Source organism: Pteropus medius, unplaced genomic scaffold (assembly GCF_902729225.1).
Source record: "Pteropus medius unplaced genomic scaffold, Ma_sr-lr_union100, whole genome shotgun sequence".
NCBI classification, from domain to species: Eukaryota; Metazoa; Chordata; class Mammalia; order Chiroptera; family Pteropodidae; genus Pteropus; species Pteropus medius.
In genome coordinates, this window is record NW_024356248.1 from 3,857,185 (window position 1) to 3,871,979 (window position 14,795).

The window sequence follows — 14,795 nt, forward strand, 5'->3', positions numbered from 1 at the left end:
TTTAAAATAGTCTCCTCTATGAATTCTCCCTTTCTGTGGCTTTCATCACACCCACCATGAAACTAGTACGCCTGCCATGGAGATGGAGCCAGTCATCTTGGATTCCACTTTGAGATTGGAGTCTTAAGCAAGTCACTAGATCAGAATCTCAAGTTGCAACTGACCAGGTATTTGAATAATCTAGGTGACTTAACAAGACTTCAGAATCCCGAGTCCCATATATTGAATCCATTTTGGGAAATGGAACACAGGAATCTGCATTTTTAATAAGCTTCCCAGGTTATTCCTGTGTGTGCTACTCAGATCTATGAGACTAGGTCCAGTTGGTCCATAACTATCTGTCTATGCCAGTACCAAAACGAACCTTTACTATCTTATACTTCAGACATAAAGATAGACAAAATTAGAAACAATAATCTTCTTCCTGGGTGAGATGTTTCCAGTTTGTAACAAAGTACACTTAGTTCAGCAAGAAAGAACAAGTGGCCAAGTATGGCCATAGCTTTGAGCTGTCAGTAAGTACATCACAGCAAAACTCATTATTGCACAAACATGGTAACGACAACAACAAAAGTCTCATTGAGGCAGAAGAGTGGTTGAACGTAATCTATATCCGCTTCCAGAAAAACCACTCAGGCTCTAAGGATCAGGGAATGCACAGGCAAGTCTGGACAAAATCCATAGGACTGAATCCTAGAATTGGTGTAAGAGATACCAAGTAGCTTCAAAAACGTTACTAAATTAGCATCAAGAAATTTGAGATATAGGGGCTTTACAGATCACTGTTTAACACCTTATTTTACAAACAGAGAAGAAAAATGTTTTTAGAAGATCACAGATCTTAGCTACATTGGATCCTCATGGGCTATAATATACGTGATAGAGTTCATCCGTTTTTTCCTCTAAATTTAACATCCACAACAATGCCTAGTATAGACGCTCGGTAGATATTTATTGAATGAGATAAAACAAATGAAACAATCCAGGGAGAGGGGAGAAGAGTAAGGTTTGTATACAACTCAATGCCAATGAATAATAAAGAATATAAAAGAAACCAAGGCTATTTAAAGGCTATAATGTAAGGAAATAAAGGCGGCCATGTTTTTTCTACAAGTGAAAAAACCACCTCAAGTAGGGCTTGTGAACTTCTTCGGAAAGCAAATTTTTAACAGCTTTTTAGCTCTTGTGCTTCATCCTTCTAGTTTAAAACTAAACTGTCAGACACAAACCAAACTTTAAATGGTTATCAGTTACAATGCTCTAATTTCCTAGTCTCATTAACCCAAGAGTTTTCATATGGAAGAACTATTCAAAATTGAGACATGACCATCATCAGAAGCAGCTAGATATTTTTAATCAGAAGATTGGGCACACGGAAACAAATTCTCTAGACTTTAAATTATAGAACAGGAAATACGGCCCCAGAAAAATAAGTCACTTTCCACAGGTCTTAAGCCTTGACCTCTGCCTTAAAGACAACCTCTGGTAATCCAAGTATTTGCTGCCCACCCAGGCATTATTTGGTAGGACACAGAGGACACAGGACTGGCTCTTGTCTTCTTACTGAAGGGTTGCAGTTTGCATGAGAAACAACATTATAGCCCAGTTTTCAGTACTTCTATACGTGAGACTTTTAATTCTACATTTTTGTAAATATTAGAAGGGCAGATGGAGTTGGTAGCTTCTAATCTTCTACCCATAAACGTTACATTCAAGAGGGCCTTCTACTGCATTGGGCTTTATTCAGTTCGTTTTGTCAAATGTTGCAAAAGAATCCCAGTGACTTAGGAAGTCATTAATTCTTTATACTTTAGTTTCCTATCTCTAAGTTAGCAATAAGCTTCCTGTACTCTTAGCCAGATTTTTGAGAATCTTAAGAGGAAATCCATTGCCTGATAACATTGGGAATGAGCTCAAAATAAATCCATCCTGGTACGACCCCCTTCTGGGTGCACCGGAGAAAGTCCGCCAATATCTAAGAAGGTAACCAAGATAAAAATAAGAAAAGAGGTACAGATTGAAGAATGACACAGATCCCCTACATACACACTTTAAAAACTTTATTTATATAAAAAACTCATTTGTTTTTAAAAGCATTAACAAGAAAGAAAAACAGAAAAGGTATGGAGCAGAAGACATGCCCCTTAGTAGTGTTTGGTGGAAAGGTGCGATTTTTGGTTCTCTGGAATTGAATGTTTAGTGTTTTTATAAACGAAAGAGAAAAAAAACAGTTAAAGGTCCCCCAAAGCCCATGGCTGTTCTATTACCCACACCCCACCAAGAAAAAGAGCACCAGGAAAAGAGCAGAAGAGGACACGAGAAACCAAGAGTGGAGCCAGGTCCGATGGGGGCGGCTTCCCCTGTGCAGTATGTTCTTGGGGTCAGAGAGAGGAAAAGGCTCCTTTTTGCCAGAAAAGGAGCGGAAAGAAATGGGAGGGGGAAAGGGTAAGTAAGGGATTCTAATGCATAGGGGAAGAGGAAAGGTGCAGTGGGCTGTGCACTTTTCTCCTACCCCATAGCCTCCATATATAAGGGAAGGGGGAGAGAGGGTAACGCTTTCCAGTTTGCACTGAACTGAGCTTCCAGACTAACGGGAGGAGTAAACTAGCCCAACCAGCAAATATGCACTGAACTGAAAGGAGGGGGTATTTGGGGATGGGGGACAGAAATGACTTCCCTACAACCCCTTCGGAGATGGTACATTTTGAGCAACTAAGGAGTAAAAATCATACCACTCACTCCTCCCAACAACCTCATTTTGAGATTCATCAGAACAGGATTTTTGCAAAATCCCAACCATATACTGTAGGCAAAAGCTTGCTGTGGCTGAAACTAGAGGCTACGCCAATTCCCAACGGAGAATCTGGGGTTCTCTAGGTCACCTCTCCTCTTCTTTCTGCTATTTAGGGCCAATAGTGGATAAGAATCAACAAAATATAATTTGCAAAACCATGAGAAATGAGACTGCAGAGGCAAAGAAAGGCACATGGAAGGGAAGGAGGAGATGCACCCCAGGCCAAAGGCACAAAGAATAGGCAAAGCCAGGGGCAATCCCTGCCTTTTAGGGTAAAGGGGGCAGAAGTATGTACATCAAGTCCTTTAGTCAGCCAACCAATCCAGGGAGTAGACAGGGGAGGGCAGGGCTATAATGGGGGAAAAGGAGAAATAAGGGCGGGGGGAAGCCAGCTTTGAAGCTTCCTGCCAGTTTCAGACTAACTGATTCATGTACATTCCTACTAGCTCCTAAGGTTTTTCTCCTCCCCAGAAGACATCTTTCTGCTCCTTCTCACCCAAAAGTCTTCTTTGACACATTCTCCTGTTCCTACAGCCTCTTGCAAATGGCCAAGCCAGCAGACATTATCACAGGTTGGGAGAGGAAGGTTAGGGACAGCCTCAGTAGGGGCGGCGGCGGCAGCCCAGTTGGCATGAAGCTTGGAGAAGAGATGGAGTCTGTAAGTTCTTGACGGTCCCTGCCCTGGAGATGAGGAGAGCAAGGTTTCTTAATCTCAGTTCTAGGAGACCTTCACTTACTCAAGGACCCTTGCCGGTGGTATGTGCCAATGTTGCCAGCCTTCTTTGCTTCAAAAACAGTCACTTAGGAATAAGGGAAGAGCTCACACTTCCCCTTCTCCAAAAACACCAAAAAGTCCCTTCCCCACCAAGAAAATCAAAATCTTGATAAAGAAGCATCGGTTTATCGGATTGCTGTACAACACATATACAGCACGTAACTTCCAATTCTTCCCATGGCTTCCAGTGAAGATCTCCACTCTCTCCCTCCCTCCACACGAGGCCAAGAGTTCCAGGGAGAGCTGGCAAAAAGAGCTAACCTGCAGCAGTTTCTCAAGATATGCATATAAGTGAGTCAGGGTTCTTGGGAGCAATTGGAGGGGATCGGGAACGGGGAAGAGGGACAATTAAACTTCACTGGAAGGAGTTAGGAGTCGATGGAAAGAAGGCAGCCACTTAGGGCTGTAAGGGCAGGAGGCAGCCTGGCAGTTGGCACAACAGTCCAGCGAAGAAAGGGAAAAAATCATCAGTCCATTTCACCACCAAAAAATAAAAGTACATATATTATAAGCCCGGATGTAGCTGAGATAGTGGTGCTAAATCTTCTGCTGTAGGGAAAAAAGAGAAAGATGTTAATAGGGTTGGGAATAAAAAGGCCCCAAAGACAGTTGAACAAATCTGGAGGCAGGGAAGTAGCACACAATGGAGAATCATAGCAGCAGCAGCATGTCCCAGCCTCGGAGGAGGTAACAATCACAGACTCGCGCCCCAAGCACATGTGGCTGAGACTTGTGTCTCTGGCCTGATCAGATCAGCGTGATTGGCAAACTGCTGGCACACAGGGGCCTCCTTCCTCAGTGATGATCTTGGGGGTGGCTGGAGGACATACCATGGGGGGGTAAGACACCTGGTCCCCCTCCTCATCCAAAACCAACACATCCAACTCTTCCTCCAGAGAGTCCTGCCCCTCGTCCGGCTGTGAACACATGCAATTTGTTAGTACAAGAGTAAGGAAATAGGAACCTTGTGAGTATGTGCCAGATCTAGGGAAAATCCCCAAATCTGTGAACTCAAACAAAACAAGATAATAGTGAGAGAAGGGCAAGATATTCAAGAAAATGCTGGCAGGACAGGAAGAGAGTAATGGATAAGAGTAGACCAATTAGCACTAGTCACGTCCATAATACACTTACAGTCTTCCTTCCCCCACCTCGACAAGTGTAGAACAACAGGCCAAGAAATCTAAATGGGAGTCAAAACTCCTACTTTTCCCGGAAGCCTCTATCAGAAAAGGATGCTGTCTATCACTAGGTTACTTTTTCTCTATTTCACAAAACATGCAGGCTTCAAAACAGAATCAGCCGTAGGACAAGAGTACATAAAGAGAATTTACCATCAGGGGTGTTCCCTTCAATGGCTCCATTTCACCTAGATCCCCGGATCGATCCAGTGTTCTATTGTGGTCCCCTCTCTCGTTCAGTGTAGAGTAGTTGTTATCTAGTGAAAAAGTGCACAGAAACATGATAGTCTCCTCTAGTGTATAATACACACTAAGCAAAGTGTGAATTAGGTCCCTCTGTTGGGAACGGATCTTTGCCTAATGCTCTACAAAGGCGTTAAGTTCTGGCGGCCCCTGACTTAAAAAGAACTTGAATCTAATTGGGAATATATATGGAATACAGAGAGTGTGACATATGTTAATAAAGCAAAACTGAAGAGATCTGTCTATAAAAGGCATTACAATTAACAGAAGAGAGAGTGAGGAATACCACAAAGTTAGTAAGGGTCTAAAAAGGAGACAGGACTTCAGTTAAGCCTTTGGGGATGAGGAGAGTTTAGAAAAGCAAATGAGGAAGAACATCCCAGTAAGAGGTATTAATGAGCAAAATCAGAAAAATACAGAGAGACAGAAAAGTGAGTTAGATCAGCTGGGCTGAAACAGAGTACATGGAAAGGAGACAGACAGAGGCCCAGGGTCAGACTATGAAAGGCTGTGATGTAATACTTTAGGGACACAAAACATGATTCTGTAGTAATGTGGAAGGCATATAAAAATTTTTTTGCTAACTTCTGAGTATGTGGGAATGTGAAACAAAGTAGCTGAATCAAGTTTTACTAAATTTCCTCACATCCTTCCAAATGGAAATGTCCGGCCAGTGCTCTTCCAACGTGGTAAATGGTGAGAGTGCTAGAAAGAACTGCAGAGCCTGACAGCTCTCCTCATCCCAATGAAGTATCATTCCATATCCTTAGGCTGGAATTCATCACCTACCTAATGATTTTGTGTTTGATCCCATATTGCTCATCTGAATTTCTTCCCGATCAGGTTTCTTATCTATATGAAGAAAGTTATTCAGGTCAAAACCAACTCTTCAAAATCTATAATCATAAAAATTGTTCTCTAGTCTGTCCTCTCTCCCTCCCATTAACTTTTACTAAGAACCCTCATCAAAGCCTCATGGGACTTAAAGAGATCACTTTCCAACTCCTAATATATGAAACCATTCTCTCTAAGCCAGCATTTTCAAGTTATTTGGTCTCAGGGCCCCTTTGCAGTCTTAAAATTATGAGGAGCCAAGGAATGTTTATTGGTGTGGGCTGTATGTATTAATGTTATCACACTGAGAAATTTTAAATATTTATTTATTTCACTTAAAAGTAACAATAAAATTATTCTACATGAACGTAAGTAACACTTTTAAAGAGCATTTGAGATCTTGCCCCCTGGCATATGTGGTCAGTTTGGCTCAAATAAACTCTTACAAAAACTCTCTAAAACAACAGTAATAATAACGCTGTTAACTTCTTTAAAACAAGGATTGTTTTACATTTTTCACATCTCTTTAAAGTTTGGCTTAATAGGAAATAGCTGAATTCTCATATCTGCTTCTGCATTCAATCTGTTGTGATGCTATTTTAGTTGAAATAGATAAAGAAAATCTACCCTTACACAGATAAAAAGTTTAAAAAGGAAGGGGAATTTTAACAGCCTTTTAGGATAATTGTGGATATTTTTTGATAGTTCACTAATACTTGACAAGTAGAGTTTCTTTAAGGTTAGCATCAATGTGGAATCTGAATACAAACTAACGTCTTCATATTCTGTTAAATCACATTCATTAATATCACCACTGATTTCATTAAAGTCTTAAATATTGGGATGTTACCAGTGCAGATACAAGTCTTCTAAAATTATAACTTTCACTCGAAAATTCAAGCAGCAAGTACTGTCAGTTATTTTTCCTCAAAGTGACAAGCTCACTATTTTCGATTTTGAGGAAATGTCTGCCAAATACCTAAGTCCGAATAGCCATAGTTTTTCATTTTTTTCAAGTAAAAATGGTGTTCTACAAAATAGTGGCCAGTCCAAATAGTAACAGAACTGCTTTTCCTTAAGACAACCATTATGCTTTAGTATGGTGCGAAGTGCTTTACGAGTACTTCGTATGTCATCAGCACAGGATATTAAAAAGATGTGCACTCAAGGTAGAAACAATACAATTAATAATTTTCACAGTTCCATCGAGTACATTCTTAAGTGAAACGAGTTCTCTTTTTTCATTGTGAGAGTGTGGCAGAGAAGACCGCGGTGACTAGTCTGGTTTGAGGTCACTGCCTGGTTCAGTATCAGCCCCCAGCACGAACATCACCGCTGCTTTTGCGCCATCAGCACAAATGCCAACACACCTGGGGATCCTCAGACCACATTTCAAGAACCCTCATCGAGGCAAAAGCCAAGTGTCATTAAGAAAACAGGGTTACAATACATGCTTAAGTGAAAAAGAAAGTGTCCTCAAGACAAAATGTATGATTCACCTTTTGGGGAAAAATGTATTTGCTCACATGACAAAAGTGTTCAGACAACTCTTCTATATATATTGGCATCAATGATTTTAAAAATGCATTGAAGGGAAATAGCACATTCCCAATAGCAACAGAAATTAAATTATAAAGTTAAAAAAACATGTTTAAAAGCCATAATCTAAAATGGTAATGGGTTTCTCTGGGTAACAGAAGTAAGTGGTTTTGTTGTTATTTTTCTGGATGTCTGTATTTTCTAATTTTTCAACAGTAAACATGTATTACTTGGTATTATATGGAAATTTAAAAGGACAAAAAAATCATTTTGCAATACATACACATATCAAATCATGTTGTACACCTTAAATTTATACAGTGTTATATATGTCAATTACATTTCAAATAGGGAAATAGACTAGGGTTTACCTTCCAGTCATTTTAAGTCCACAAGCAAACACAGGGGGTCACACCCAAGGTAACTGCCTGTTTTATTTTCTACCAGCTTCAATCCTGAGGTTAAGTATATTACTCTCTACCAAAAACTAGCTCACTCAGAAATAAATATATACCCTAGTTCTTAGACAGTAAGCACACTACTGAATAGCAGAGGCAAAACAAAAGCAGAGGGATATGCCCCCAGATACTGCACCTGACTTCTGGTTCCGGTCAATGAGAGGGAGTGTGCTATCATCATATGAGTGACTGCTCTGGCTTCGAGAAGCATTGTTTAGATTCACCTGGAAGGAAAAACATAAAATGTAATAATGTCACAATAAGAAGATATGGGTGATATCGTGTTGCATAACAGGCACAAACCTTTAGGTCTCTACTCCCAAATACAACTCTTACCAAATGGTAATCGTAAGGGTTAAATAAATACCTATATAGTGAAACAAACTAGGATATCATGGCTTCTATCTGTGTTCCTGAACAGATTACAAAGGTATCAAACACCCATACTGTCAGCAAGAGACATAATCTGAGAAAACAGCAAACTCCATCAATGGGCTATGACAGATTTGGGGAAAATCAAAAAGGCCACCATCCTTCACTGCCACCAGCATTTACAGTATGCTACGACACAAAAGACTAGAGCTGTTTTGGCAGCAAATGCACTGTGGGCACCACTCATTTTGGGGGAAGAGTAAACCAAACAATTTCTTTACTACCAGAGACATGGGTCTAAAGTAGACTTAATATGATAGTGAAACAGAAGAAACCAAAGACAGAAGCATTACCTGAGACTAAGGGGAGGAAAGGTAAATGCCTCAGTCTCAAGAGTTACCCCACCTGAAAGTCTGATTTCTTCCATCCTTCTTTCTCCAGTGGCTTCCGTAGTTCCTTATACCCCCAGATCGTCTGTAATACAAGTGCTGCTGCTCGAACTTCTTTTTCTGAGCGGTTCCTTTTGAGGAAAGTAACACCATATGGAATTTGGATGTAAGACCAGGGAAGAAGCCGAGAACCTGTTCTCTCTAACATAATGTAATGTAAGAATATAAATGCCAAAATGGGCAAGACCAGGTATTCACCAAGTCCAGTATTCTGTCCCAGTGACACACAAAAATATTTGATGGAAAAGTCTGTTGTCAAATTATGGATCAACATTAAAACAGATAAGAAAGCAAAACCTCTTCACTTTGCCATGTAAGAGAAAATATCCTTAGAAACAAAAGGGAAAAGCTCCTTCCCAGCAACTCCCCTCTCATACTTAAATTCTTTCAGTTGTAACTTTAAGTGTTAAGCTCACCCTGATTTGTTGATCAACACCAGCTTCTCGATACCCTGTGTCTCTCGAAGCTTTTTGGCGGCCTCCAAGTTCTCAGCAATAACCTCATTGATGGTATTCAAAATAGAGACCACGGTGTCCTCAGAAAAATTCTGGGAAGAGCTCTGTTGCCCTCCTGGCAGATTCTTCACCAAGTTAGGAATAGCATGTTTACCTACAGCAGTGAGACAGAAGGAATGTGTGCTGGGAGAACAAGCTGAGTCAGGTTATGAGGTGCCTGACGCTATTCTTAACTGCACTGATAATATAAAGAACAGGTACTATCTCTATGAATCGACTTCATTCTCCTATAGGATTATAATATCAAAGAGAAAAGGACCTGGAATGCCATGAATTTATTGTCCTTCCTATTCCTTTATTTATTCTTTCCTTTTTCAGTCACATTGAAACAATGTGATAGTCCTTTCAGATATTTTAACAAAAACAGTACATTTAATATTATAATAGTTCAATAAGAACTGAGTTATTATAAATTTAAAAAGACAAAAAACTGGGCTCTGCTACTCCAAACTATATTAACTGGGCAAATTACTTACTTGACCCCAAGTTTCCTTATTCTATAAAAAATGGATCTTTGTAAAGTGGTGACAATGAAAACAGACAGAAGTGCTTAATAAGGCCTACTAACAAAGCACATGCTTAAAAAATAGTAGCTATTATTATTTTATTTTTGAAGAGAAATCACTTCTTGTCTTGTGCCTCGTCTTTCCAAGAACGATTTAAACTACAGTTGACCCTTGAACAATACGGGTTTGAACTGTACAGGTCCACTTATATGTGGATTTTTAAAAAAAAATACTGTAAATGTATTTTCTCTTCCTTAATGATTTTCTTAATAACATTTTGTTTTCTCTAGCTTACTTCATTGTGTGAATATAGCATATAATAAATCTAATATACTAAATATGTGTTAATCGACTGTTGACGATATCACTGAGACTTCTGACCAAAATAGGCTATTAGGAGTTAAGCTTTTGGGGAGTCAAAAGTTATACATGAATTTGACTATGTGGGGGGTCAGTGCTCCTAATCGCACCCCACCCCTGCACTGTTCAAGGTCAACTGTATAATCCTCTCAATCATTTCAATAAGTTATTTAGCTGGGTTAAAGGCTGTCTCTGTATTAGGTGCTGATGCAATGGTTAACACTCAGCTCCTTACCAATTAATTCCTTGTTGCGAGCATCCACAGCCAGATTTCTCAGTGCCCCAGATGCGGCTTTCACTACCCGCTCATGTTCACTGGTCAAGAGGTCAGCAATGGCAGAAAGAGCCTTCTCTTGACGCAGAGCAGAGCGGATGTATCGACCATACTAGAAGTAGCACATGGAGGAGGAACAGATTACAAATGGCAGCGTACTAGTTAGCTATGTTCTCCCACCTCCAAATCCATTTTCTAAAAAGGTACTCACCGTCCAGCGCCCAGCACACAAGTTCTGGATAGCTCCAGCTGAGGCTTCTAGGATGGCAGGAGTCTTGCTCTCCTTGAGGAGTGAGATGTATATCCGAACCACCTCTGGCTGAAATAAAAGCTCATAGCCTGCACAAGAAAGGGCAAGAAAGCAAAAGATGCTAATCAGTGCCTGCAAAGGATGCTAATCAGTGCCTACAGACCAGGCTGTGGCTGGCTGAAATTCAGGCTTAGCACTCTGGATTGATGGGTTTACACTTCTCGACCATTAGGCTCCCTAAACTCTTCCGCCCACCCAAGAGCAAACTCAGAGACTTGACTCCATGCCTTAATAATATTAACCCATGGTAAAAGCAGAACAGATATCAACTCGTCATATGCAACTCTTCTCTCTCCTTCCTCTTGCCTCTTTTCTCCTAAAGTTTACCTTGGCCTTGCTTGACACTCAGGTGATTCATTTGCTCATTGAGAGCACTCAGGGTTAAAGATTCCTCATCTCAAATGAATTACTTCTAACTTAACTGAGTCCTTCTGCCCGCCTTTACTGTGACTAAGTAAAAGGGCCTATCATAGATTTAACAACATCCAAACTTTTTATATCCTGGGAATTTTGGACTCACTGTATGGATTAATATAAAGATCCAAAAACTGTGATAAAGAGGCTTCTTATAATGGGTAAAGTTTAAATCCCAAGAACTATAGTGGCTATTTAGGGTACCAAAGTTGCTAATCTAGACTACCATCAGAACCTTATCCTATCCTCAAGTAATGTGAACAGCTGCCATAACAAGCAGTCCCTTATAAGTTACTGCTATAATACCAGAGCTTCCCAATACTTTCACCATCACTTCAAATCCATAAATCAGAGGAGAGAGAACAGTGAGCATATTGTGTAATCTATTGTTAGGCTACCAAATACTTATCTGTGGACTGTGTTTATGAGACCCTTGGAGACTGAAAAGAAAAAGATAACTTACCTCGAGCAGGACTAGTTCTTTTAGGGAAATCCACTGTATCGTTTGCTGGATCTTCTGTGGGTTTCTTCCCTTTGGAAATTAAAAAAAGGAGGAAGGGGTAAAAAGTTTAAGAAAGGAAAAAGTCCATCGGGTACATTTTTTATTCTTCAGTCAAAATCTTTGGATCAGAGATGCATCAAGTGAGGAAAAAGAAAAAAAAAAAAAAACTGGGCCCCCAGCTTGTCCCAGCAGGGGGCTGTGCAGAAACAAGAACAGAAAACAGGCAGCAAAACGGTAAGATAAGGCTAACTACTGTTGCTACTGCCCTGAGTTCTGACAACTGGGGCTGCTGCCCAGGAATAGCATGCCATGAGCCATTAGTTCAGAAGACCTAAACATGTTTCAGTGGTCTTCCTCAACTGAATTTTCCTACATGCATCCACAGGGAAGGGTTAGGCAAGGAAACACTAGGGAAGCTAAAAACAAAACATGCGAATTAGAAGTAGATAAGCGCCTTAAAAGATTCCACTCACCTCTGGAGAACCACTCATCTTCCAGTGCGTCACCCAAGGTGGAAAGCAGAGAAATGAAGGAGGGAAAATGCAGGAGAGAAGTATCAACAGGATCATGGGCAAATAAGCAGGAAAGCAGAGAGGAAAAGAAAAACATAGGAAACACAAAGGAGGAATGGGGGAGAAGGCCCCAAATTAGTTGAGTTCTCGTCCTTCACGGCCCCAATCATTGGTACCAATACCACCACCACCACCACCGCTGCCACTGCCACCACCTTGAACGAAGCACACAACACAGAGGAAGCAGCAGAGAACAAAAAGACATCCTTGACTAGGCAGACTCCTATGCTGCTCGGCAAGTATTTTGCACCTAAAACTAAGTATTCTTTCCTTTCCCAGTCCTATGTTAAAGAGCAAGGAACAAGGAACTAAGACTCACCTTTGCCCTTCTTGGCCCCAAAGCAACTGGCAGCATGTGGCCCAGTACTGTTGGCAACATTGGGAGGTGCCTCTTGGTAACGCTCTGCCTGTGGGATCTCCCGGTGAACTTGATACGACAAGTTGCGAAGGAGGCAAACACAGTTCTCCACAAGCTTGGGAACATAAGCGAAAAGACTCAATGAGAGAGGAGAATGCCTACAGTGATGTCCCAGCAACTACAGGCTTCCATGATTCAGATATTAATACTGATCCTCAAAAGCATAGCCCAATCCATCATCTCTCACGATGCCTCTAAATGCCCTAAACTTCTCAAAATCCTTGTAGCCTCAGGCTAATGGAAGGTGTCTGCCACCATTTGGTGTATGAGTAGAGGTGGGTACACGTATCTGATGTTATTTAAAAGCCTGAGATAATAGGTCTGGCACTACAGGTACCTCATGGTTGTTGTGAAGAGAATTCACTCAGCCATTAACTGACCTTGCTGTCTGAATCCTTCTGCCCGATCTCAGCCTGAACAATGAAAATGAGGGCATCCACTAAACCATCACATTCCCGAAGTTTCCGGCGAGCTTCGCTTCTCTCTGAGCTGACATTCCTAAGGGGAAAGGAAGAGGTGTCAAGATGACTCGAATCCAGAAATCCTCTTTTAAGATCCCTCAGCATCTACAAGCCTCCTCGTTATCTTTTTTTTTTTTTTTTATTAACTGTAACAAATAGTGAAGACACACTGTAAGCAAGGCACTGCAGTTGAAAGCTGAGTAAGACAGGCGCTATTTTCAGGACATTTATAACCAGGCGGCGGGGTGGGGGGGGAGTGCAGAGAGCAAGGAGGGCATAAATAAAATATACCAACCACAGTAATTCAAGATGGAATAGATACTTTTTGTATAGAAGTACAAATGAAGACAAGGCAGAGCAGAGAGGAGTATATCTCCAAGAGAGAAAGAATATATTGTAGCAATTGCAGGACTTAAGAAGAAAAAAATCAGGAAAACCTTTTTGAAATAAAGGCACTTGAGTTTAGCCTCAAAAGATAAATAAGGAGAGAAGGGCGTTACAGACAGAACGATCCTCCTCAGCCACCTCCTACTCTGTACCCTTTTTGTTGCACTGATCGCAGCCTGACCTGAAATACAGATAATTGAGGGCAAGGATGCAAACACCAACACAAGCCCCGGACTAGACAAGTGCCTTACGTGTGGTAGGTGTTGAATAAATGTTTACCAGATTAAACGAATGAAGTCGAATAGGCACAGAAGCAAGGAAAATATGTAGGCAACAGCAGGTAAACCAACACAGCACGAGTATGCAACACATGAGGAAGTAGTGACAAAGGCAGAGAGACAGGTTGGAGTCATAGTGTGCAACAGATAGGAATGAAGGCTGAATGATAGGCTGAAGAATTTAAACTTTTTTTTTTTTTAAGGAAATTAAAGTTAGTTCTCAAAAATTCAAACTTCATACTCTCAAAGTCCTATGTTACCTAAGGCAGCCAGCTGTGTTGGTGAGCACTGACTCCCACTCAATATGGCGTGGCTTACAATCTTCATTAGGTTCCCTCTCCCAACCAGAATGCGGAATGATCACTTCATCTGTCAAGGCATGCAGTGCATGATCCACAATCTCCATTTTGATTGAGTCATGAGATGAGAGATTCCACAGGGTCCCTGGCAGAGACAAATCATCAGATAGCTCTCCAGCACTCAAGATAATATGTTTGAAGAATGTCAAAGAGAATCCCTATTCCATCATTTCTCAGTCTTCCTCAATAACCAAATATCTTGTAATGAATGACATTCAAGCTTCTGTTACCCACAGTTAAGAAATATATTTTATATTACGGCTCAATACAAACACACATATCATGAAAACAGTTTCATAAAACAACACAAGCAATGCTCTCTGAACTATCTATACCACAGAGTTTCTCAACTTCTTCACCAGTGACTTTTTGAGCTAGATAATTCTTTGTTGTGGGGAGCTGCGCTGTCTACTGTTAGATGTTTAGCAGTATCTCTGGCCTTTACTCATCAGATGCCAGTAACACTCCCTCTTCCTCTCCCCAAGTTGTGACAACCAAAGCATCTCTAGATATTGCAAACATCCTCGAGGGGTCAAGAGTGCCCCAACTGAGAACTAATCATTATTGCCATTGTCTTTCTTTTGTAATGCTTATTGTGATCCATAAAATTATGTTCCATACACACTAAAGGGTCACAACCCACAACCTGAAAAACCACTCTTCTAAAGCAAGGACCAAGCTCAAATGTCTATATATACCAGGCAGGTGAGTCAGGACAAGCAGATAATTTAAAGAAATTGAAAGAACACAGATAAATGGCAATTGACACTCAGATTCAATGTTTGGGTGACCAC

At 40.8% G+C, this 14,795-nt stretch overlaps 1 protein-coding gene across 13 annotated transcripts in view; it reads right to left on the minus strand.

Annotated features, from left to right (window-relative positions):
• Nucleotides 1-933: 933 nt before the first annotated feature.
• Nucleotides 934-14,795, minus strand: part of CTNND1 (catenin delta 1) — a 43,538-nt gene continuing 29,676 nt past the window's right edge. For 4 of the 13 annotated variants that reach the window (XM_039860461.1, XM_039860460.1, XM_039860456.1 and 1 more), the window contains 14 exons: nt 13,903-14,086; nt 12,897-13,014; nt 12,418-12,571; nt 12,000-12,017; nt 11,488-11,556; nt 10,512-10,639; nt 10,262-10,412; nt 9,062-9,254; nt 8,602-8,716; nt 7,961-8,048; nt 5,783-5,845; nt 4,904-5,007; nt 4,400-4,486; nt 934-4,118 (listed from right to left, as the gene is read on the minus strand). In XM_039860461.1, the coding sequence (XP_039716395.1) occupies nt 4,107-4,118; nt 4,400-4,486; nt 4,904-5,007; nt 5,783-5,845; nt 7,961-8,048; nt 8,602-8,716; nt 9,062-9,254; nt 10,262-10,412; nt 10,512-10,639; nt 11,488-11,556; nt 12,000-12,017; nt 12,418-12,571; nt 12,897-13,014; nt 13,903-14,086 (1,484 nt within the window). In that variant the 3' untranslated portion in view covers nt 934-4,106. Of the gene's footprint in view, nt 4,119-4,165; nt 4,487-4,903; nt 5,008-5,782; nt 5,846-7,960; nt 8,049-8,601; nt 8,717-9,061; nt 9,255-10,261; nt 10,413-10,511; nt 10,640-11,487; nt 11,557-11,999; nt 12,018-12,417; nt 12,572-12,896; nt 13,015-13,902; nt 14,087-14,795 lie in introns of those variants that run through there. The other 9 variants (XM_039860449.1, XM_039860450.1, XM_039860452.1 and 6 more) reach the window with 6 other exon arrangements.